This window comes from Dipodomys ordii, unplaced genomic scaffold, assembly GCF_000151885.1.
Source record: "Dipodomys ordii isolate 6190 unplaced genomic scaffold, Dord_2.0 Scaffold135, whole genome shotgun sequence".
Lineage (NCBI taxonomy): Eukaryota > Metazoa > Chordata > Mammalia > Rodentia > Heteromyidae > Dipodomys > Dipodomys ordii.
Window position 1 is genome coordinate 3,082,997 of NW_012267351.1, and position 23,262 is coordinate 3,106,258.

Sequence of the window (23,262 nt, forward strand, 5' to 3'; positions counted from 1 at the left end):
TGGAACTGGATTCCAGAATGTTCTCTGAGGCCACACACATCCTCCAGTCCTTGCTCCATTCACTTTTCCCCATATGGAGAGTCAGACTTCATCTTCAATTGTTAACATAAACACTTAGAAAACATCCCTGCCTCATGTCCGGAAACATACATATTTCTGGACTTAGCACAGAGTCGTTGAGAGGGAAAAAAAAGTAGGCTTACAGATGGAATTTGAAAGAAAGTCACGTCAGGGCTCCCCCAGAGGCAGTGGGAGAGACAAGTAGATATGTAGATGTTGCATGTGTATTTGTCTTTTTTTTTTTGCCCATCCTGAAGCTTAAACTCTGGGCCTGGGCATTGTCCCAGAGCATTTGTGCTCAAGACTAGTGTTCTACCACTTGAGCCACAGCTCCATTTTGTGGTTAATTGGAGATGAGAATCTCATGGACTTTTCTGCCCTGGGTTGGCTTAGAGCCTAGATCCTCAAATCTCAGCCTCCTGAGTAGCTAGGATCACAGGCGTGAGCCACTGGTGCCCAGCCCTGTATTTGTCTTTTGCAATTATCTTTTGTAATGCTGGGGCTAGACTACATGCAGGGCAAGTGCTGTGCTCCTGAGCCCCGGCCCACAGGGCCTTTCTCATGCCCTTCTTGGCAGACAGATGGACTCTCATGTCTGTCCTCAGCTTCCCTCCCCCCCCCCCCACCATGAGGTGGGATTCAGTGTCCCAGAGAGAAGAAGCCTGAAGGCCCTGGTGAAAGTATGCCCCTCACCCTGGCTAACCCCACTGCTAATCTTGAGTGCTGTCCTCAGCGCCCCCCGCGGCCCCCCCCCGCCCCGGCTGCCAGGGAAGCGCACCTGAGCTCTGAGGGCCCAGTTTTCTTCACCTAGGAGCAAGCACATCCTGTAACCATCTGTAAGACTGTGTGCTCTGAGCAGAGTTCACGCCCCAGCACTGTCATTTCCCACAGTCAGTTCCCAGGCGACTTCAGGAAACAGTCCATTCCCCCTAGCTTGCGGTGTTTACCTGTAAGAAATGGATTGTTATAATTTGTACAATTTGTGTGTGTGTGTGTGTGCGCGCGCGCGTGTGTGCGTGCATGCCAGTATGGGGCTTAAACTCAAGGCCTCATAATGCTCTACTATTGGAGCCACAGCTCCACTTCTGGCTTTCTACTGGTTAACTGGAAAGAAGAGTCTTACAACTTTCCTGTCTGGGCTGGCTTCGAATGGCAATCTTCATATCTCAGCCTCCTGAATAGTTAGGATTATAGGTGTGAGCACTGGTGTCTGGTTAAGCAAGGATTATAATGCTTGCCTCGTGTGGCTTCTGTGGAATTAACTAGGGGTGTGTGCTAAGTGCCCAGTGTATTGGGCACATTGTTAAAGGCAGAGTGCCTTCTTTGCTAAACCTAGAAGCAATATCTTCGTTGGCTAATTGAGAAGGAGGTTACATGGCTGACCTTAAGATCTCTAGCTGGGTAGAATGGAATTACATGCCTGTAATTCCAGCACTCAGGAGGCTAAGGCAGAAGGATCCCCCATTTAAGGCCAGCCTGGGCTATCATAGCAAATCTCTGTCTCAAAACCAAACAAAAAAGATTCTTTAACCCTGGGATTCTGTTATCCTATTCAAGGCATACCATACAGATGCTGCCCTGGATGTTCACACTTATACTACCAGCTAGCTAATTTGCAAGGTAGAGAACAAGAGGACTGTGATTCTGGGAGAGCCTGGTTAAAAGCTAGTGAGACCCCATTGCAACCAACAAGCTGGGCATAGTAGCTCATAACCTGTCATCCCAGCTGCGTAGTTAGGTATAGATAGGATGGTGGTGTGAGGCCAGACTCAGAAAAATATGAAAGACTATTTAAAAAATACCTAAAGCAATAAAGGGATATGACATGGTTTAAGTAGTAACAAGCACAAGGCACCAGTACTATCTCCTACCCACGCACCCACCCCCAAAGATATTTACTCACATTTATTCTTTTCTTTTTTTGGGGGGGGGGTTCTGGTGGTGGGGCCTGAACTCTGGGCCTGGGCGCTGTCCCTCAGCTCTTCAGCTCAAGGCTAGCGCTCTACCACTTGAGCCACAGAGCCACTTCTGGCTTTTTTCCCCCCTCTGCTTATGTGGTACTGAGGAATCGAACCCAGGGTCTCATGCATGCAAGGCAAGCACTCTACCACTGAGCCACCTTCCCAGCCCCTCACATTTATTCTTGAGTTAATGGGAAAAGTAACTGGAGGTTTGGCTCAAGGGATAGAGCATTTTTCTAGCAAGTACAAAGCACTAAGTTCAAATCCCAGTACCACTAAAACAAAAACCACGAAAGACAAGAAATGTGACTTGGTTGTTGAAGGAAGGCCAATACAGAATTAACTTCATAATTCTTTCTTATTTGAGCAGAATGAGATTTCTCACTTACTTAAAAATTTCATATTTATGACCAAAATAAAAGTCCCAGACTATTCATGAAAATAATGGTTTGTATTTGTCATTGGGAAAGGGTATACTGACACCTCATTAATTGGCTTCAATTAAGAAGCTAGTCAGTCTGTTTTTGTGATTTATGAAAATGCATAGACACCCCTAGATGATTGTGATTAACCTGGCAAATTAGAAGCTTCATACATCTGCTTCCATTCATGCTGTTTTCTTTTTTTTTAAAGATTTATTTTCCTGATGTAGCCATGAAATCCAGGGCGTTGGGCGGGGCGGGGGTGCTTTCAAACTTCTAAAACTGAATTTGTTTCCAATTTTGAGTTGTGAAACAAATCATAAACCAATTAGAATAGATTCTGATGTTTTCATTTTTGTGTGCCAGTACTGGGGCTTGAACTCAGAGCCTTGTACTCTTGCTTAAGCTTTTTCTCGCAAGGCTGGAGCTCTGCCACTTGAGTCACACCTCAACTTGTAACGTTTTTGGTGGTTAATTGGAGATAAGAGTCTCATAGACTTTCTTGCCCAGGCTGGCTTCAAATAGTGATCCTTAGCTCTCGTTCTTCTGAGTAGCTAGGATCACAGATGTGAGGCACAATTTAAATAAAAGCTGTTCACCCTTGGTCCTCCAGGAGGAAAGCAGTCCTGTTCATTCCTTTCTGGATGCTTTTCGTGTGCTGGAACTGTCTACTCCCTCTTGGTTTCAGTCCCCAATTTTGGTGCCATCAAACAAAGGGCACGTTCCCATGAAGGCAGCCAGGACTGGAGTGTATGAGCATGGGCCAGTGTAAGCATGTGTGTGCATGGGAGTGTTTGTCCATGTACATACATGCCGGCAAGTGAACATATGGATGATTGGATGAACACATGAATGCTTACATGTATAACAGTCAGCAATTTGCACATGTGTGAGCACATTTGCATAGGCAAAGATATGTGTAAGTGTGTGCACATGTGAGCATGCATGTGAATTGGTGTGTGTAGTATGTACCCAAATGCATGTATGCATGTGGCTGAGCAGTTTGTCCACATGTGGATATGAATATACTTGTGTTTGAGTCTGCATACATGAGTGTGCAGATGCATGTAGGTGAATGTGTGCCTGGGAGTATACATGAGCATGTGCCTGCATGGGTGTGAACAATTGTGTGTGTACACGCTCATTTACATTTGCTTTCACACACAGCGAGCTTTATAGGAATCAGGGGGGACTTTGTAGCCAGTCTTCTCTTATTATCTTACCATGGAAGGTTTTCTCCCCATTTCCCCTTGAAAGCTGACCTACACGGCTGACACAGTGGGCTTTAGGGTTGGGAGATCTGGGGTCGATCTGGATCTGTTAGTAAACCCATCGATGTCGGGGGCAGGGAGTGTGGGGGGAAAACTGGCTGGCTTATCTTAGTATCTGCCTCACCCTCCTGGAGCTTCTGTAAGGATAAAGTTTTGGGGGAAAAAAACAACTTCCTGGGTCTGCCCTGGCCCAGCATGGCAGAGCCACAGGTTCCCTTCTGACCCCACAGGTTCCCTTCTGCCTCGCTAATCCTGACAGAGGCCTGCTAGCAATCCCACGCAAAAGGGACATATTAGGACAGATCATCTACCTTCTTCCCAGCCCTGGGCTTGGCCTTGAATGAAGCCTTGAATGACCGGAAACTGGCAGTCTTGCCACTGACATCATGGGCTTCTTCCTGACCTCTTTCCAATCCCATCAACCCTCCTTTGTGTGTGTGTGTGTGTGTGTGTGTGTTGTCTGTGTGTTGGAGATTAAACTCAGAGCCTTTAGCATTTTTTCTCAAGGCTGGTACTCTACCATCTGAACCACGGCTCTGCTTCTGGCTTTTTGTTTTCTAATTGGAAATAAGAATCTCACAGACTTTTCTTGCCCAGTCTGACTTTGAACCACTGTCCTTATATCTCAGTCTGAGTAGCTAGGGTTACAAGTGAGGTCCATTAGCTCCCAGCTCAACTATTAGCTCCGCATATTCTGGGTGGTTTGGTTCTAGAACACTCTGTGGCTACCAAAAGCTGCATATTCTCCAAGTCCCTTCTGTAAAGTAGTGTGGGATTTGCAAGGAAATCTACACAGCTCCTCGCTATGCTTTAAATCTTCTCTAGATGATTGTTTGTAATCCTGACAACGTGAAGAGTTTTGCAGTATGGTTTGGGCATTGATAAGAAATGAAAAGCCTGAGTTTTGTACAGACCCTGTAAAAAAGACATTCTTGCTAGGCTGCAGGTGAATTCATGGACGGAAGGAACCACTGACTTGCTCTTCTACTCTAGCCTAGTACCCTGTCTCTATACCTTCTCATTGGGTCGGGGTGGGGGACAAATGAGTCTCAGATGAGATGACTATGAGATCCCACCAGTGTTAGTGTGCCGGGCTGCCATATGAGGTACACAGTCTGGGTGGCTTGCACAACAGAAATCTCTTCTCTCCACGCGGTGCGGGCTGCAACTCCACCAGCTCAGTGTTGACAGGCTTGGTTTCTCCCAAGGCCTCTCTTGCCTAGCAGATGGCTGCCTTCTTGCAGTGTCCCAGCGTGATCTTGTCTCTTTTGCATCTGGGTCCCAGTCTTTCTCTTTTTAGTTAGTTAGTTATTTATTTTGTCAGTGGTGGAGCTTGCACTCAGGACCTGGGCTCTGTCCTTGAGCTTTTTGTTCAAGGCTAACATGCTATTATTTGGGAGCCACAGCACCACTTCTGGTTTTCTGGTGGTTCATTGGAGATAAAAGTCTCATGGAGTTTCCTGTCCCAGCTAGCTTTCCAGTGTGATCCTCAGAGCTCAACTTCCTGAGTAGCTAGGATTACAGGTGTGAGCCACCAGTGTGTGTGTGTGTGTGTGTGTGTGTGTGTGTGTCCTGGGCAAGGCTTGTCCCCAGTATGGCAAGACCTAGGGTGAAATCTGCTCCCCACTCCTCCCCCCACAGTGGGGCTGTTGATTAGATTTCTTTCTGTCAAACCAGCATGGCAAACTCTAGCAGGCTGGTTCTGACAGGAAGTGACAGATGCCTTTGAAAAACAATGAATAGAAACATGAATTAAGGATTATTGAAGAATCACATTTTGTTTGTAGAGTAACCCTCTCAAAACAAGCGCATGTATTTCGAGACCGAGCCGAGACCCTTCAGGAAATCTGTGCGCTGATGTGGTTTGTAAGGGAGACACTCAGTGGGCTGATGAGAGTCACTGATTAAACCCACATTCCTGGGAGAAAAGTTGTTATGCAGCTTCTGCCAATTGCCTGAGCTAGGCTGGGTGTGCTCACATTTTCTTTGCCATGGGCCTATGGGGGAAGTTGTTACCTGGCACCACGGTGGAGTCTGAGGCTGAAAGGAACCCCAGGACACTTGCTTCACCAATACCTAAGCCTAAGGCCTGGGAAAGCCTTTTTTTTTAAAATAAAAAGATAGACTGATCAACAAACAGACAGAAAGACATTTGGTAAACCTGATCTACACTGAATTCCACATCGTTAAGCCATACAACTTGATAAATGTTGACATTGTGTACATTTGTGGAACTTTCCACAATCTAGACAGTGAAGAACATAAATCTACCACCCTGGGAAGTCCCCCCACCAAACCCCCCTGTGGCCACTGCTGTCTGTTAATGTTGACAGGCTTTCAGCTTTTATAACCTTGGTTTGTTTGTTTCTTAGTTTCTATGATGGTCCTGGGGCTTAAACTCGGGGACTGGGCACTGTCCTTGAGCTTTTTAAGTTTAAGGCTAGGGCTCTACCACTTGAGCCACATCTCCACTTCCAGCTTTTTGATTGTTAATTGGAGAAAAGAGTCTCACAGACTTTCCTGCCTGGACTAGCTTTGATCTCAGACTCCTGAGTAGCTAGGATTACAGGTGTGAGCAATCGGGGCCTGGCTGAATGAGGGCTTTTTAAAATCAAGTGACTTTTTTCCTCATTCCATGGAGCCTCGTTATTTCTATTGGGGTGTTGGATACTTTTGAAATTCGTAGGCGCTTTATCAAATTCATGACCTGTGTATGTGATGTCACAGTTCCTTTGAAGTGCACGCGGCTTATGCCAGGTGCACAGTCAGAGAGAGCAGTCATTAAGTGACTTTGTTGTGCAGATAACCCGAGTCAGTTTTGTTTTTGACTGGGATCCATCCATTGGAGTTCACGCTTTGATGAGAGGTGCAGACCTGTGGGTTTTGACAAATGCACAGTTAATGATGGCCGCTCAGGACACACGGTCCATCACCTCCAGCCTCCTCCACAGGACTCCTCATCCTCAGCTCCTTTCCCAAATGCTCACTCCCTTTCTGTCATACAGTTTGGTCGGGCCTAGTTTCCATAGCAACTTCGATTATTATTATTATCATCATTATTATTTGGTAGACCTGAAAATTGCCTGGAAGCAGAGGTTGTTTTGTGGACTGGAATTGGCTGATACTAGAATTGGAGTCCTTCCCTGAAACTTCCATCTCTTAAGTCTCAATTTTCCAATTTCTGACTAGATATTTAATAGTTCCTAGCTCTTGAGAGTTACTGAGAGAAATGGATGTTAACTGTTGGCAGGGTACCTGCCACATGAAAAGCAGGATTTTTGTTTGTTTGTTTTTTGTTTTGTTTTTTAGTACTAAGTTTGAACTCAGGTCTCACAATGGCTGATCGTCATCAGCCTGGTTCACGACCTTCCTACCCTTCCCTCTTACACACCTGGCATTCCAGGGGTACCACCACACCTGCCTTGTTGGTTGAGAGAGGGGTGAGGGAGTGGCGATAACTTTTTGCTTAGGCTGGCCTCAAAAAGCAATCCTCAGCTGGGCACTGGTGGTGCATGCCTGTAATCCTAGCTACTTAGAGGGTTGAGATCTGAAGATCGTAGTTCAAAGCCAATCAGGGCAGGAAAGTCTGTAAGACTCTTATCTCCAGTTAACCACCACAAAACCAGAAGTGGTGCTGTGGCTCAAGTGGTAGAGCACTTGCCTTGAACTGACGAGCTGAAGGACAGTGCCCAGGCCCAGAGTTCAAGCCCCAGGACTGACCAAAAAAAAAAAAAAAAAGCAATCCTCTCCATTATTGCTTCCAAATGCCTGTGATTATAGGAGTAAGCTACTGCACCCAGCCCCAGTAGTTAAATCTTGAGTAGCTGAGATTACAGCTCAGTCCCTGAGGAGCTGGGACCATAGGTGCTCAACCACATTGGCTCAATGTTTAATTAATTTATTTTTCTTGAATGTCCGTCAAAATCATTTGAGCATGTGACCAGACATCTGAGGAGTATCCGACAGTGCTCTCGCCAGCCATTACTGAACTTATCTGATGACATTTGGAAAACCTGGACTTTCGCTGATTCTTCAGTTTCCCTGTAGAACTTACTACTCTGCTCCCCACAAAAAAAATCTCCCAGATCTTTTTCTAGCTTCTGGAGAGGAACAGCCCCTCCTCCTCCCCCTCCTAGATGATTCTCCCCCCCCCCCCAGAAACTCATCCTTTATTTACTTTTTGGGAAAAGACTTGTTTGCATATGTAAAACCAGGGCCATGTTGTTTGCAGATGCTGGAGTCCTGCCAGATATTGAATATAAAATGAGTTGAAGCTTTTAAATCATTTTATAAACCTGGACTCAATAGTTTCTTTTTTTAAAAAAATTTTTTTTTTTTTTAAAGAAAAGCCTAAAGATGCCAGGATTGGTTTTCCAATTTAGACATTTTTATTTAGAGTTCACAGTGGCCGAGTTTCAAAGCCACAGAGAATGAGGGGCCAGGAGCTGGGGGAGGAGAGATGATCAAGAGTTAGAAGTGTAGATTGATCACCAACTCAGAAAACACAAATGCAGGCACCGAGTTAAAAATGACCTAACAACAACCCTTATGCCCAAGCTGGGCATTGGTGGCTCATGCTTGCAATCCTAGCTAAGATCTGAGGATCATGGTTCAAAGTCAGCCAGGACAGAAAGGTCATGAGACTTTTATCTCCAATTAACCACCCAAAAGCCAGAAGTGGAGGTATGGTTCAAGGGGTAGAGCACTAGCCCTGAACAAAAATGCCAAGGGAGAGTACCAGGCCCTGAGTTCAAAACCCAGTACCAGCACAAACATTTTCTAAAAAGACCTCCAGTAATACATTCCCATAGTAGCCTTAAGGTCACGGTTTCATTCTCATCTCTCCTTTCAGTGTCTTCTGGGGTAGCTTGGAAGCCATTGTATTGCCTATCAGTGGCTGATAAAGCCCCACACCCTCTAAGACAAAAGGGCAGGAAGTGATAGCCATGTTAAAAGATTATTGTTGACCGCTCTGCATGCTTTCCTTTAAGTCAAGGATATCACCGGATTCTCATTCCTGTCTAGCACTGATACACAGATCACAGCTTCTTATACCAATCATCTGGCCGGAACTAGAAGGTTGAAGTCTTTTCCCAAGTCCATTTTGAAACCTGTTGTTAGATCATCTGCAAATACAGCTGGGAAAAAGATGGAGTTCAGATGGAGTTCAGGCCATTCTTGACCTGTTCCCACACAGACCTGGGCCTTAGGGGTCTGGGTCTAGACCCCCCAAGGGGTAGTAGAAGGTGGGGTGCTTTGGTGTTGCTTTTTTTTTTTTTTTTTTTGGTCTGTTGTGGGGCTTGAACTCTGGGCCTGGGAGCTGTCCCTTAGCTCTCCAGCTCAAGGCGAGCGCTCTACGACTTGAGCCACAGTGCCACTTCCAGTTTTCTGAGTGGTTTATTGGGGATAAGAGTCTCACGGACTTTCCTGCCTGGGCTGGCTTTGGATCACAATCCTCCAATCTCAGCCTCCTGAGTAGCTAAGGCTCAGTATTGGGGGTGCCTCTAAATTACTTCTAAATTACTTAGCCTGAGGGGTACAGCTCGCTGATAGAGCATATATGCTCAGCATGTGTGAGTTTCTTCATCCTGATATGCCCTCTAAATAAAGTAAAACAAAATACCTTGTGTGTCCTTGTTAGGACTTAGTCCTAGCTGTTTTGTTGGTGGTGGTTGTTTTGTTTTTTGGATAATGGACCAATCACTTTTCTCCTATATGTGGGGATTATGAATGAATTTCTTCCTTTATGCAAGCTTGGATCCTATTGTCTATGAGCAGAGACCTCTAATTGGTGCCTCAGAAGTTGCTGGGGTGACAGCTCAAAGGTAGAGCACAAATGGAGCATGTAAAAGCCCCTGGCTTGACTTCCCAGCATCATAAAAGTTGCCCTATGGGTCAAATGGAGCCTGAGAGTAACAGACTTGTCTCTAGGAGTTACCCCTGTTAAGTGTATGTGTGAATCTAGATTGCATTTCTGGGGTAACTCTTCTTTTCTCTATCTAGCTCAGGGCTGGGCATATGTACAATATCCAGTTAAATGGCACTGAATCACATTATCCAGGCCAAGGATCCCCACTAGAAAAAAAGAAAGGAAATACAATGTCATCAAGGGCAAATTAAACCAGAGCCCTCACATCCAAGGCCATGGGTTGAGAGAGGTCGTGGGGCTCCCTGAGGATTGATGGGGTAAGCTTGTGAGTCCAGAGAGCTGCCACAAGGGCGGGGGGCAAGGGGGGAGCAGTTTTTGATTTATTCTACCATGGCCTCTCAGGTCACGGCTTTGGCCATGCCTGGCTGGCTGGCAGGATGCCTACTTGTGTGTTACTCTTGGGGTTATATTTAAACATGTTGCAACACAATACAAACCAGCACCTCATCAGGCATTGTTTCAGGCTTACTTTTTGCTTTTCCTCTCCTTAGAAAAATTGCCTATAGAATCTAATGACCTTTCCAGAAATGTTCTGAAAAAAAACAAAAAAAAATGCTACCACCATTTGAGATCATTCAGATATTTTGAATTTTTTTTTTTTTGTGCCAGTGTGGGGGCTTGAACACGGGTCCTCTTGCTCTCATTTGACTTCAGCTTTTTGCCGGTTAATTGGAAATAAGAGTCTGATGGGTTTTTCTGCCTGGGTTGGCTTTGAACTATGATCCTCAGATCTCAGCCTCCTATGTAGCCAGAATTATAGGTGTGAGCCATCAGCACCCAGCAGATACTTTTTATCCCCTAATTTTTCTAGTTGTACCTTCCTGTATTCTGAAACTCATCCATACATATATGTTTCTTTTTCCTTTCATTCTTGGGTCAGAAATTGGATGGAATTGTCAAGGTCCGGACTGTTCGAGAAGCCCCGTCAGAGTGTGTCTGCCCCCCAGGTAAGCTAAGAGTTCTTTTCTTTAGTCGTTTCTGATGTCAGTGGGCGGGGCCTTTCTTCCTGCTGTCCACTCATAGCTTTACAGGTCACCCATGGGCAAGAGGATGTGTTTCAGGCTAGAGTGTGGAGGACTGTTACAGACCTTCCTCTCATTAGCTAGAGACTCTGCAAGCTAAACTGACTTGATTGATTAGCTGTACTGGGAGAGGGACCAAGAGGAGAATGAGATAATTTAGAATGAAGACATTGGTTTTAACACTGTGGGCAGAGCTCTTTCAGATACAGGGCAGAGTCTCTTCCGTCTGGCTTGTTGGTTTGTTTGCTTGTGGTTGTTTTTGCTTTCATTTCTTTTGATGTAGGCAGAGAAAGGGACCAGGAAACTCACAAGTCTGGATTTTGCAAATGATTGGCTCTGTCTTGTGTTTTTCTGGTGTGGCTCAGGAGCGCCAGGAATAAAGCCAGGATTTGTGGATTCCTAACCCATGTAGCTCAAATGCAGATTTATCTAACAGATCTTCTGGTTGTCTTTAGGGAACTTTCTATGGACCACAATTGAGCATTCGGTGGTGAGCTCTACTCCTGGTATTTGCAGGGTTGGAATAACTCTTGCTCAGGATAATGTGTAATACCAGTGAGCGAGTAAAGAGCTATAATGTGGCTAAGCAGTCCTGGCATGCTGGAGGAGATGGTTTTGGTTACCTGTTCCCAGAGCATGGGAGCAGAATACAGTGCCCCTTGTCCTCATTGTCACTCCTATTAGCCAAGTGCTTGCCATGTCCCAGCCCATTTCAATGGGTCTAGGCTCAGAGATCACTGCCAGCCCAGGCCTGAGCTATTCCATGGCAAACGCAGATCTCATGGTGGGAAGGGAGAGGATTTTCTGGCTGAGCTCTAGCTAGAATCTCTGTTCTAGTAAGAGGAGGAAGGATGTGACAAATAATGACACCATGAGCAGGTTAGTAATTCAGAAATTGCAGTTTACACAGGGGAAACTTAGACTGATAAATGAATTTTGGGATGAGTTACAAAATGGGTCAAATGGGAACAATCCATCTTTTCGTTGGTTTTCTGAGTGCTGAGTTAGACGTTCAGCCAGCTCTCCACATCATGGCATGCACTTCGACAGATGTTGGCTTATAACCACCTTGGATTCAGCCATCTGGGGATTCAAGGTATCAGCAACGAAACGTTGAATTCATATTGAACATGTGTGTACTCTTTTTTATCATGACTTTCTGAAAACTAGAGTTTACATGTCATGTGCATTGTACTAGGTATTATAAATAATGTAGAGACTATTGAAGTCTATGGGAAAAGGTGCATGAATGATGTGCAAATGTAACCTCTTTTCATATTGGGAACTTGGACAGCTGTGTATGTGTATGTGTATGCATGCATGTTTGTGTGTGTGTGTGTGAGAGAGAGAGAGAGAGAGAGAGTGTGTGTGTGTGAGTGTGTACTGGGTTAGGAGAACTGGCTAGAAGCAATCGCCTATAGATACCAGGAGAACCTGGACATTCATGTGATTTATATATGTTTGTTTTTAAACTGGGAGTCACAACCATTCACATTAAAGCTCCTTATCATTTTCTAGGCAGTAGTTTTGAACTTGTGGAGAAGAATAAAAAAGCTGTTTCTGTTTGTAGATGTGGCCTGGGTGGCAGTGTGTAATAAGTTTCTTGTTGTGGGTTAGTACCAGAATGGTCCAAATCCCAAAGACAGAGACAGATGGAGAGAGGAGTGTGTGACCCAGGGTTCTTGAATAAGTCAGAACTTATATCAAATCTTGGGTCTCTCTTTCTAACCATAGGGATGCTCTCCTCATTCTCCTTTCCCTTCGCCTTTTCCTTCCCTTCTTCTGATGCTGGGGATCAAACCCAGACCCTCTTTTATACAGGGCTGGTAAGTACTCCACCACTGAGCTCCACCCCTAGCCCACTGTGAGAGCTTTGATTGGATGTGGCAACAATGTTGGAGTTGGTCCTGGACCTATTGGAAGTCATGGAGCAAGCACACGTCAAGACAGTGACCTGCAAGCTGTCCTGTGGCCTGTCCAGTATCCCTCTGTGTCTGGGCAGAGGAAGGAGATGCTGAGTGGCTGACAGAGGCTCAGGAAGAAGTGATGGAAGCTAACTAAGGAGCTGAAAGCCTGCTGGGGAAGTCTGGACAGTTTTGAACACACCATGCATTCCACGAAGCAAAACATTCACTAGCTTTTCCATGTTAGATTTTAGCAGTAAATACACAGAGTTGAGCTTCTCTCCTAGCCAAATTCCTAGCCAAGAGGATTTCGCCATTGATGGTATTTTAGAAGACTGGAGAAGTAACCCTTATCAGCAAGTCTTTGATTCAGAAGGTGACTGAGCGCGCCTCATCCTTCTCTTTCCATCATGAAGAATCTTTTTAAGCACGGTGCTGGGTACGAGGGACCAAAAAAAAAAATAGGACACGACCTCACAGTTTGGCAACTCTTTGGGTGTACAGCGGAAAAACGCACGATCTCCCCCCCCCCTCCCGATCTGGCCTCCTGCCTCGCTTGAAGGACCTTTTGTTTTGTTTTGTTTTGTTTTCCTCAATGGGAATTGTGGTTTTTAGGATTGCAGCTCTCAGGATTTCAACATTTTAGGAGTTCAGTCTGGGGATTATGATTTTGGAAGATTTTGATATTTAGAGATTTTTAGACTTGGGGGTGGGGAGGGTGTAATCCTTTGGGGATTTCCACATTCGGGATGAGGACTTTTAGCTTTGTGTCTTATGGCACAATTGAGCTCACAACTGAGCTTGGGAGTGGGGGTCAGAACCTCTCCAACCTGTGGAGACACACTGAAACTCCTCATTCTGGTCAACCAAGGCTGTTTTTCATTGGTCGTAGTACATGTGGTCTGTACGGCCCAGGAAAGGGCCTGGTGTCCTCATCAGAACCTTCTGCCCACCCTTGTCCCTTGTTCTTTTCTACCTGTCATTTGGAGTCTGAGCTCTCCCTGAAGACCCCAATCTTTTAGCCATATAACTCCCCCCCCCCCACACACACCCAGCCTAGTGGACTGGCACATGCGCTCCCAGTGTCCAAAAGAGGACAGAGGCCCTTTTCTGTTACTCCTTTCTTCTCAGCAGACTCTGATCAAAAAGCCCCACAGACTTCTGGAGTCTGGAAACTTAGACCACCCTCTGTAGCTTCATCCCCCGTCTGATCTGAGATACGGACAGATCCCTACCCCAGTTCCTTCCCACGACCCAAGGAGACAGTGTAATCTATTGTCAGATCTTTGCAGTAGCGGGCAGATAAGCCAGGCTAGGGAGAGGCCATGCTTCTTCTGTATGTCGCCTATTGTGAAGGGGCTGGAAGACCAGGCTGGAAGATGGTGAGTTCCTGGGCCCAAGTCCATGGTGCGGGTGACTGGCAGGGCTGTGTCCCCAGCCAGCTCTGCGACCTCAGTGGAGTGCTTGTCATTGAGTTTTGTACCCTTTGTCTAGAAAATAACATAGTGGATTGAATTGTGTTCTCCTACAAGATAGATCCAAGTCCTAGCCCTAGTGTCTGAGAAAGTGATCTGATTTGGAAACAGAGTCCTTTTGTTGTTGTTTGTTCCATTACTGAGACATTAGCTTGAACTCAGAGCCTAAATGCTGTCTGTCCCTTAGCTTTTTCACTCAAGGTAGTGCTCTTCCATTTAAGTCACATCTCTGTTTTTTGGCTTCTTAGTGAGAAATTGGAGATATGAGTCTCACAGACTTTCCTGACCAGTCTGGTTTTAAACATCAGTCCTCAGAACTCAGCCTCTTGAGTAGCTAGAATTACACACATGAACAACCAGTACCCAGCCAGTAAAACATTCTGTGAGTGGTCTTCACCATCCACGCTGTCCAGCGTTGTGACCAGGACATGTGGCTAGTGAGCCTCTGAGAAGTAGCATATGTGACAGAGAAACTGAACTTTACAATCTTATTTCATTTTAATGGATTTTAATTGAAATTACCATTATCTGCCTAGTGGCAGCTAAATGAAATTGCTCAGCCCTGTTTGGAGGTAATGCATGCATACAAATGCTCCTCATTTGAATGATGGTCTGACATTCCCAATCAACCTCATTAGAAGTTAAAAATATCCCAAACGAGAGAAACACTCAGAATCCTTGTGTTAGCCACAGTTCATCGACACTTAACACAGAGCCTATTTTATAATCAAGTGTGGACTTGCTCATGTAATTCATCAAACAATGTGTTGAAAAGCAAAACCAGAGTAGTCGTGTTTGTGGATTTTTGCACTACAGTAAGAATTGAAAAATTCTGAGTCAAATTGGGGACTAGTGGTATATCAATGAATAGCTCCATTGTTGGTGTGTTTTTGTTTTTGAAATGGTCTGCTCCAGATCACATATCAGAAAATAGGTGCTAACACTTTTTGGGGGGTCAGTGTTGGGACCCTCTCACACTGTTGGGATGTCCTGAGATGTACTTGGTTAGTGCCCTGGAAAGACTTTGGGTTGTTTCCTGTCCTGTGACCTTACAGGCCATCCTGCATCTGTTCTGTGTTGGAAAGGACAGCTTTGCTCTATTGGCTTGTTTTCTGACGATCCCTATGACAGGGCCTGGGGTTGTAATGAAATGGAAAGATAAGGCCCCTCCGTTCGTGGGGGAAGCCAGCCAGGTTGACTTTGGAGCTGGATCTATGGGTTATGTCACACAACCCTGGCCTACACCGTGCTGTGACCAGTCATGACACACAAGTGTTCTTCCTTTGTGAGTGTCAGAGCCTGAGAGCCCTGCATTCAAATGTTAACTTTCACTTAATTAGCCACCAGGGGGTCCCATACTGGTGTAATAATTTGAGTTCATTCCATCTTTGAAGCGTAGCATCAGAATATTGATTCATGTCTGATCATCCTTCATGGAAAAAAAAATGTAAAAGGAATTTCAGCATGTCACCTAACCAGAAGTAGCAAGGGGCAGAGGCAGAGCCAGCTTGAGGTATGTCTGGGCTCAGGGGCCAGTCATCACCCAGCTATCCAGGCACTGCTTTCAAATAGCTTTATTTTGGGGTGCTTGCTCCTTGAGAAGGTGGCTACCAGCAGATACAGTGAGGTTCCACTTGCTCAGCCTCCCCAGCAGATAGAGTAACACCTTCCTTAGTAGCCCCAGAATTGGAGAATGGGGATATTATGGGTTGAACTGTCCCAACTTCATATGTTGAAGTACTAACCCCCAGGCCTCAGGAAATGACTGTAGTAAAAATAAGTATTTAAAGGCATTAATGAGACCTATTAGTGGGTCTTCACAGAAAGACATTTGGAACACACACACACACACACATACACACAGGACCACATGAAGACACAGTAACCCACAAGCCAAGAGAGAAGCCTGAGACAGAACCAATCTGATGATGGCAAGATCTTGGATTTGTGCCCTGTGGAACTCTGAGAATATACAATCCTGTTTCTGGGATTCCCAGTCTGTGGTACTTGTATTTGTTTATTTTTTGTGCTGATACTGGGGCTTGAACTCAGAGCCTGGGTGTGGTCCCTGAGCTTTTGCACTCAAGGCTAGTTAATATTCTACCATTCTAGTCACAGCCCCATCTTCAGTTTTTTGCTGGTTCATTGGAGATAAGAAACTCGTTGATTTTACTGCCTGGGTTAACTTCAAACCATGGTCCTCAGATCTCAGCCTCTTGAGTAGCTGGGATTACAGGTGTGAGCTACTCATGCCCTGCTTTGTATTACAATTTTTTTTTGCCAGTCCTGGAGCTTAAACTCAGGGCCTGGGCACTGTCCCTAAGCCTCTTTGTGCTCAAGGCTAGTGTTCTACCACTTGAACCACAGCGCCACTTTGGCTTTTTCTGAGTTGTTTATTGGAGATAAGAGTTTCATGGACTTTCCTACTCCATCTGGCTTCAAACCATGATCCCCAGATCTCAGCCTCCTAAGTAGCTGATTGCAGGCATGAGCCACTGGCGCCTGGCTTCTGTATTGCTTTTTTAATGACAGCTGTAGCATACCCTTGCAGGAAGTTGTTGTCTAATGACAAGAATGAGGACATCCTGGAAATGAGCAGCAGCAACGTTGGTGCAACACGGAATGTGCAGAGTGCCATGGGACTGTGTGTGCATGTTTCCAGCTTACGATGGGGTTGCATACTGAAAAACACAGTTTGTGCCCCTGAAGGGTCAGTCCTGTTGATCACATGGCTGAGGGGAGCATCGGGAAGGAGGAACTGCCACATCTTGCTAGCCTGGGCCAAGATCCAAATTCCACATTCCACCTACAGTTTCTACTGAATGCATGCTGTGCTTCTGCGTGATCATAAAGAGAAACTCTAAGCCAAACCATGCTAAGTCGGCGTCTCTCTGAACATGAAAATGATCGCAATGGCCAGTTTCATGCTATATTTATTTTCCCATGATTTTTTAAACCCAGCATTGACCTTGATTTGCCATAGCCTGGAGAATAGAATGCACTGATTGCCCAGGTCTGGATCAGGTGACTGTTCTTGGAACTAAGGGACAGTTGACGCCATGAGAAATATGTGGTTACCCTAAGAAAATTGGGGTGCTGTTAAACACACACAAACAATGGAGGCCTCCGGGGACATTTGCTAGTTGGGGACTGTCAGAAGATTCTGGATTCCACCAAAGATTTGCCTCCACTGCCAGCACTCAGGCTGTCTTATCCTCTGTGGAATTTGTCCCAAAGACAAGGACATATCAAGGACATCAAGTCTGAACTCCGACCACCTGGCTCAAATTCTGTCACCTACCAAGCCTATAACCTCAGGTGGGTTATGTATTCTCTCTGGGCTTCAGTTTTTCCCTCTGCAAAGTGGGTTTCTGGTTGTGCCTACCTCAGAGGACTGTTGGGAGAATTGAAAGAGCTGGGACCAGGCTCCACATCATTTGCTGAGAATGAGTTTCTTTGTGATTACTGTGAACGCAGATTCATCCTCCTGCAGCCAGGAGCTGCTGGAAAGGGAAGGAGAGGAGGTTGGCTAGGCATCTTCTAGAAGGGAAGAACAAAGTCTTGGCACACTTCACTGGCATGTTCTCTAGGAAATAGGTGAGAAATGCAGGTACACAGGAGCAAGAACTAGGCAGGAAAGGTGCTCGTGTGGCCTGAGGGCTCTCCTCAGTTTCAGAAGACATCCGGCCCAGCCTAGCACAGCTTCGGCCTTGTTTCTAACTTGGCTCAACCTGTCCTGGACATTATTAGGAACTTTCCAGAAGAGTAGTAAGCCTCCTCATGGCCTTATGCCCTTTTGTTTCTTTGTATAATATTCCAGAGACATGTGTGGTTTCCAAATGATTTGTACTGTGCTCGAAGTGCTGGGGAATTTTCTAGGAGTTAAGAAACAGATTCATCAAGGACTAGAAATTCCCTGCTCAGGAGAAATGTCTGGAAGTTTGAGCTGAGATGTAAACCCTACTGAAGAGAAGAAGATAAGCATCATAGGGAAATGACACAGAGCCCAAGATGTTTCTAGAAAATGCCCTTGAGCAGAGGTAATCCAAGTCACTGGGGTTCATCTTGGTCAGCTTGGTCAGCTTGGGGAAGGAGACTTGGGCTTTTAGTACTTTGAAGAAGTTATCTTCTTTGTTTGCTTTGTTTCTATCAGTTGTGGGGCTTGAACTCAGGGCCTAGGTGCTGTCCCTGAGCCTCTTTGTGTTTAAGACTAGCACTGTACCACTTGAGCCACAGTGCCACTTTCAGTTTTGGAGTGGTTAATTGGAGATAAAAGTCTCATGAGAACTTTTCTGCCCCAGCTGGCTTTGAACCACGATCCTCACATCTCCGCCTCCTGAGAAGCTAGGATTACAGGTGTGAGCCACCAGTGCCTGGCAGAAGTTATCCTCTTGGCTTGGAGAGTTGTTTAAAATGTTACAGGTGCCACTGGTATTAAATCTCAATTGACTTCATTTTATAGCGAAATTGAGTGGCAGGTATCTTATGATGTCAGATTGCACCAAATTGAAGGAGATAATTTGTGTGTGGAGGAGGGATGTGTTTTTGTTTTTCTTTTTTTTGTGCCAATTCAGGACTTCTCTGTCTCTCTAGCTTCAGTCTCTGCCTCTCAAGGCTGGAAACTTACCATTTGTGCCTCACTTTCACTTCTAGCTTTTTTTTTTTGCTGGTTAATTGGAGATAAGCATCTTTTGGATTTGTCTGCTCAGGCCGGCTTTGAACCTCAATCCCCAGATCTCAGCATGATTATCTGTAAGATTAGACATAAGGTTACAGGCAAGAACCACCTCTTTATTTATTGGTGCCAGAATTCTCTGGAGCATGGTCTTATTTTCAGTTTCGAGGTTCTACGATGAGTGGATTGTTTGTTTCATTCATTCATTCATTTTCATTTTCAGATTCCATACCCAGTGCACGTGAGTCCTGTGGGCAGTGTAAAGATGGTTAGCAACAGTTTGCTATGGATGCAGTTTTTAGAAACAAGAAACATACAGGACTAAGAACAAGAATAGGAGAGCAAGATGGCCCCAGGGAGGAGTACCTGGACGGAGGAGGTCCTTCCCAGGGACAATAACAGGTGGGCAGGAGTTTGGAGACTGGTGGGTCTGTGTGTTAGCCAGCTGGGATAGGAACATGACTCCCTAAGATATGCCATTCTGAGCAGAGGCAAAGGCAACTCCTTGGTAGGAACGTGCTGTGGAGGCGAAGGTGAGTCCAGGGTGTGGGGGGATTTGGCTGTATTCCATGGGACACAGTTGACGGTTTCTGAGTGGACTTCAGCTTTAAGAGGAAAGCTGTAGAAGCAGCCCTGAGGACAGGCTGGATGACAGATGTGATTTTGACAGAGAGACCCATTGAGAAGGATGTGCAGGAAAGGCATAGTTTCAGTTTGTCACCGAGGTGGCTCCTGAGTCGTGGGCAGTGGCTAGCCCACGGAGAAGGTTGGTAAATACTTTGTCAAGTACGAAGGGCTCACGGGGACTTGAGTGGGGGCATGAGACTTGAACCGGGAATAGCTGTGAGGGACAGCAGACCACAGGGTAGACAAAACTTCCCCAACAGGATGGATGGACATGGGAGGGGACACTGCAGGCCTGGGGGTTAAGGGGAGGAGGGTAGCAAGAGGAGGAAGGGAAGAGATGGGAAAACACTGACCAGAAACAGGAAACCCCTCACGAGGAGGCCATTTGGAAGAGAACATGGTAAGCAAACTAAATTGTAAAGGCCACTGATGAATGGAAAAACAAAATAATTACAAGCTCTCTCTTCAGATATAGCCTAGCTGCTCTAAATCTATTAATTATCAGATGCACCCTGGGTACTGTATGGAAGGATCTTGAAATTGAACTGTTTTGACCATGGGAATTTGGAGATTTTTTTTCTTGTGACCACCAGAGGGAGCCCACTATATTTATGAAATTCTATAGAAGAACAAGACTCCAAAAAAAAAAAAAAAAAGTGGCGGCAGGGTGGGGGTGGGGGGAGAGTAGTTAATGTATAGATATTTAAAGATCACTAGAAAACACAAAAGGGCAGTGAGACACAAAGCTAAGCACCTACTTGGATGTTTTTGTTTTTGTTTTTTTCCTCTAGTGAAATGAAAGACCCCTCTTGCCCCCTCCCTTGGATTTTCCAGATGGTTCTAGAATCAAGTGGTTTGCTGTTACTGTCAGGAGATGATGATGATGATGGTGATGATGGTGATGATGATGATGATGATGATGATGTGAAGGGTAAAATATCCATTGGAAAGCACATTTCCTGCAAACATATTATTTCTCTATAATCTAGCACTTAGTGAACACGCTCTGGTTTACTTGTAACTGTGGGGTAATGACCTCAGCTCATTCATCTCTGTACCACCTTTTGGGTGACAGGTGCAGCCTGCCTCAGGGTGGTGTCGTGTAGCTTTGTACACTGGGATGAAGTGTCCCATGTCTCAGAAACTTGTTGGCAGGCTGGCTTTCTCCGGCTGAGTCCCAGGATAGTGATAATGCCCAGCTTCTGACTTGGTATCTTAACTCAAGTGCAGTCTAGGTAGGCGGAAGACAGAAGTACAGTGGGTACTTTAAAATGCCCTGTTAGAAATGGACTTTGAAAGTGCATTTTCCACATGGAAACAAGCCCTGAAATCCCAGACTAGAAAGTAGTGTGTCTCAGCCAGCCAGAGAGCCTGGGGCATTGTCTGGAGACATTTTGTAGCCACAACTTGGGGAGTGTTACAGATATCTTGTTGGTTGTTGGCCAAGGGTGCTGCTAAGCACCCTACCATGCCCAGGACAGCACCACCCCAGGAGTTGCCCAGCTACAAATGAAATGAAAGTTGGGTGCTTTTCTCTGCTTGAGATTCAAGAAGGTAATCTTGTCAGTAGTCCAGATTGAAGGCCCTGCTCAGAGGGGTTGGTGCCCTGGGCTAAGGCTATAGCTCTGTGCTGGGGTTCCATGCTGAAGTCCTCCACAGGTTTAGGGAGAATTCCTGGCTTCATCCCCAGCACCACAAAAGCAAATAAATGCAGCTTTTCCTGGGACACTGTGAGCGTAAAAGCTTAGATTTTCTGTGTAGGAAGGAAGGAAGGAAAGGAAGGAAGGAAGGAAGGAAGGAAGGAAGGAAGGAAGGAAAGGAAGGAGGGAAGGAAGGACACATGAACGGATGGAAGGAAGAAAGGAAAGAAGGAAGAGGAGGGAAATGGAAGGATGGATAGATGGATGGGTGGATGGAAGGAAGGGAGAGGAGGGAGGACAGATGGGTAGATGGAAGAAAGGGAGGGAGGAAAGACAGATCGATGGAAGAGAGGAAGAAGTAAGGAACAAAGGAAGGAAAGAAAGAAGGATGAATAGATAGATGGAAGGCAAGGAGGAAAAAAGGAAGGAAAAAAGGGACAAATGAAGGATGGGAGGGAGGAAAGGAGAAAGGAAGGAAAGATGAATGGATGATCCTCATTATATCGTGAGTCAGAAAAACACTCTGTCCACTGAACTACTGAACACCATGCTTAAGAGCCAAGGGTTCAAGTGGTAGAGCGCTCACCTTGAGCTGAAGAGCTGAGGGACAGCGCCCAGGCCCAGAGTTCAAGCCCCATTACCGACACAAAAAAAAAAAAAGTTAAAAAAAAAAAGAGCCAAGGATGCTGGGAGCCTTCATTTCTCATATGATGAAGCTCGCTGCTGCTCAGGAAAAAAGCGGGAAGCCAAGCAGCAGTGACTGCAAGGCACTGTCTCCAGGGAATGAGAATTGGGTGCTTCTCTCTGCTTGAGATTCAAGAAGATAATCTTGTTGACCAAACCCAGAACTGTCCCCCCCCCCCACATCTACTTCTCAGCTGGGGGCTTCTGTGGGAAGGCTGGAGGAAATCCCACCTCCTCCATCGTACCAGGATGTCACAAGAGTAGAGAAGAGAGTCCAGGTTGGGATGCAAATGGGCTGGGCATCTGCGCCACCTGTGAACTCCAGGAGCTCAGACAAAGTCACTTCGGGCTCCTTGAGTTCCCTCCACTGCTTTGTAGGCTAGCAGCAGCAGTTTTAAGCCCTTTTCTTGCATACCATACTAGTGTTTCTCTAGGGATCCACCAAAGTCTCTCCCAGCCCCCGACACCCACTGTTTCTTAGAAGACTACATGTGGATGGGGCTGCTCCCTCATGAGGTCCTGGTGTGCCGGACACTGATGGGCCCAAAGTGGCCTGTTGCCTGCCCGTTGCTTTAGAAGCTACTGGAGCTACTGCATGCTGGCTAGCATAGGAAAAAGTTCAAAGCTTCGGAGGCTGAGGCTGCCAGGGAGGTATGGGGGTACCTTAACAAGAACAGTTAACAGAGGAAGATCTGCTGCAGAGTGGAGCAGAGGTTGGCGGTGTCCCCATTTAGTAACTCAAAGACTATATTTTAGCCCGGTGCCAATGGCTCATGCCTGCAATCTTAGCTACTCTGGAAGCTGGGATCTTTGGACTAAGGTTCAAAGCCAGCCTGAGCAGCAAAAATCTAAGAGGCTCTTCTCTCCAGTTACACAGCAAAAATCTGGAAGTGGAGGTATGGCTCAAGTGGTAAAGCCCTGGACTTGCAATTCAAGCAAGCCTCATTACACACACACACACACACACACACACACACACACATGAATTCACTTTATTTTTTATTTATTATGATACTTGCACAGGGCCTTGTGCATGCTAGGCACTACTGTATTGCTGAGCTATACCCCCAGCCCTGGGAATGTACTTTCGATCACGTGTAGAGCCCGCCAGAGCCCCTGCGGGTGGTGACCTAGAGGCTGAGCAGGAATGCCTTTGAACTTTGTCACTAAGACTGGACAGGGCCCACGCTGAGCCTCACTGCCCTTCCCTGGCACCTGGCCTGGCTCACAGATGGCAATGAAGTCAGACCCCACGTGCTGCAAGGTCATTTGTACTCGGCAGCAAGGTATTTATTACTTGTAATTGTGGGTTCTGTAGCACTTCAATGAGGGTTCTGGCTCTCCATCTTACCACTTTCCCTGGGTGGAGGCTGGAGGGGGCCAGGTTCATATCCAGAGAGGTGGGGCATAGCTGCTCAGGGATGGCTGCTTTCTGCTCTGCCAATCTCTAGGCAGAACTTAGGCTTGCTTTCCCAGAGGGCAGGGGGAGCCTGGTGCTAATGGCTCATGCCTGGAATCCTAACTACTCAAGAGGCCGAGATCTAAGGATCAAATTTTGAAGCCAGCCTGGGCAGGAAAGACCCCTTGATCTT

The 23,262-nt window shown here is 46.0% G+C and overlaps 1 protein-coding gene across 1 annotated transcript in view; it reads left to right on the forward strand.

The window, feature by feature from the left end:
* Window positions 1–3,201: 3,201 nt before the first annotated feature.
* Col23a1 (collagen, type XXIII, alpha 1) overlaps window positions 3,202–23,262 on the forward strand; it is a 181,426-nt gene continuing 161,365 nt past the window's right edge. The window contains exons 1-3 of the mRNA XM_013030894.1: window positions 3,202–3,211; window positions 8,637–8,683; window positions 10,524–10,590. Coding sequence (XP_012886348.1) covers window positions 3,202–3,211; window positions 8,637–8,683; window positions 10,524–10,590 — 124 coding nt within the window. The remainder of the gene's footprint in view (window positions 3,212–8,636; window positions 8,684–10,523; window positions 10,591–23,262) is intronic.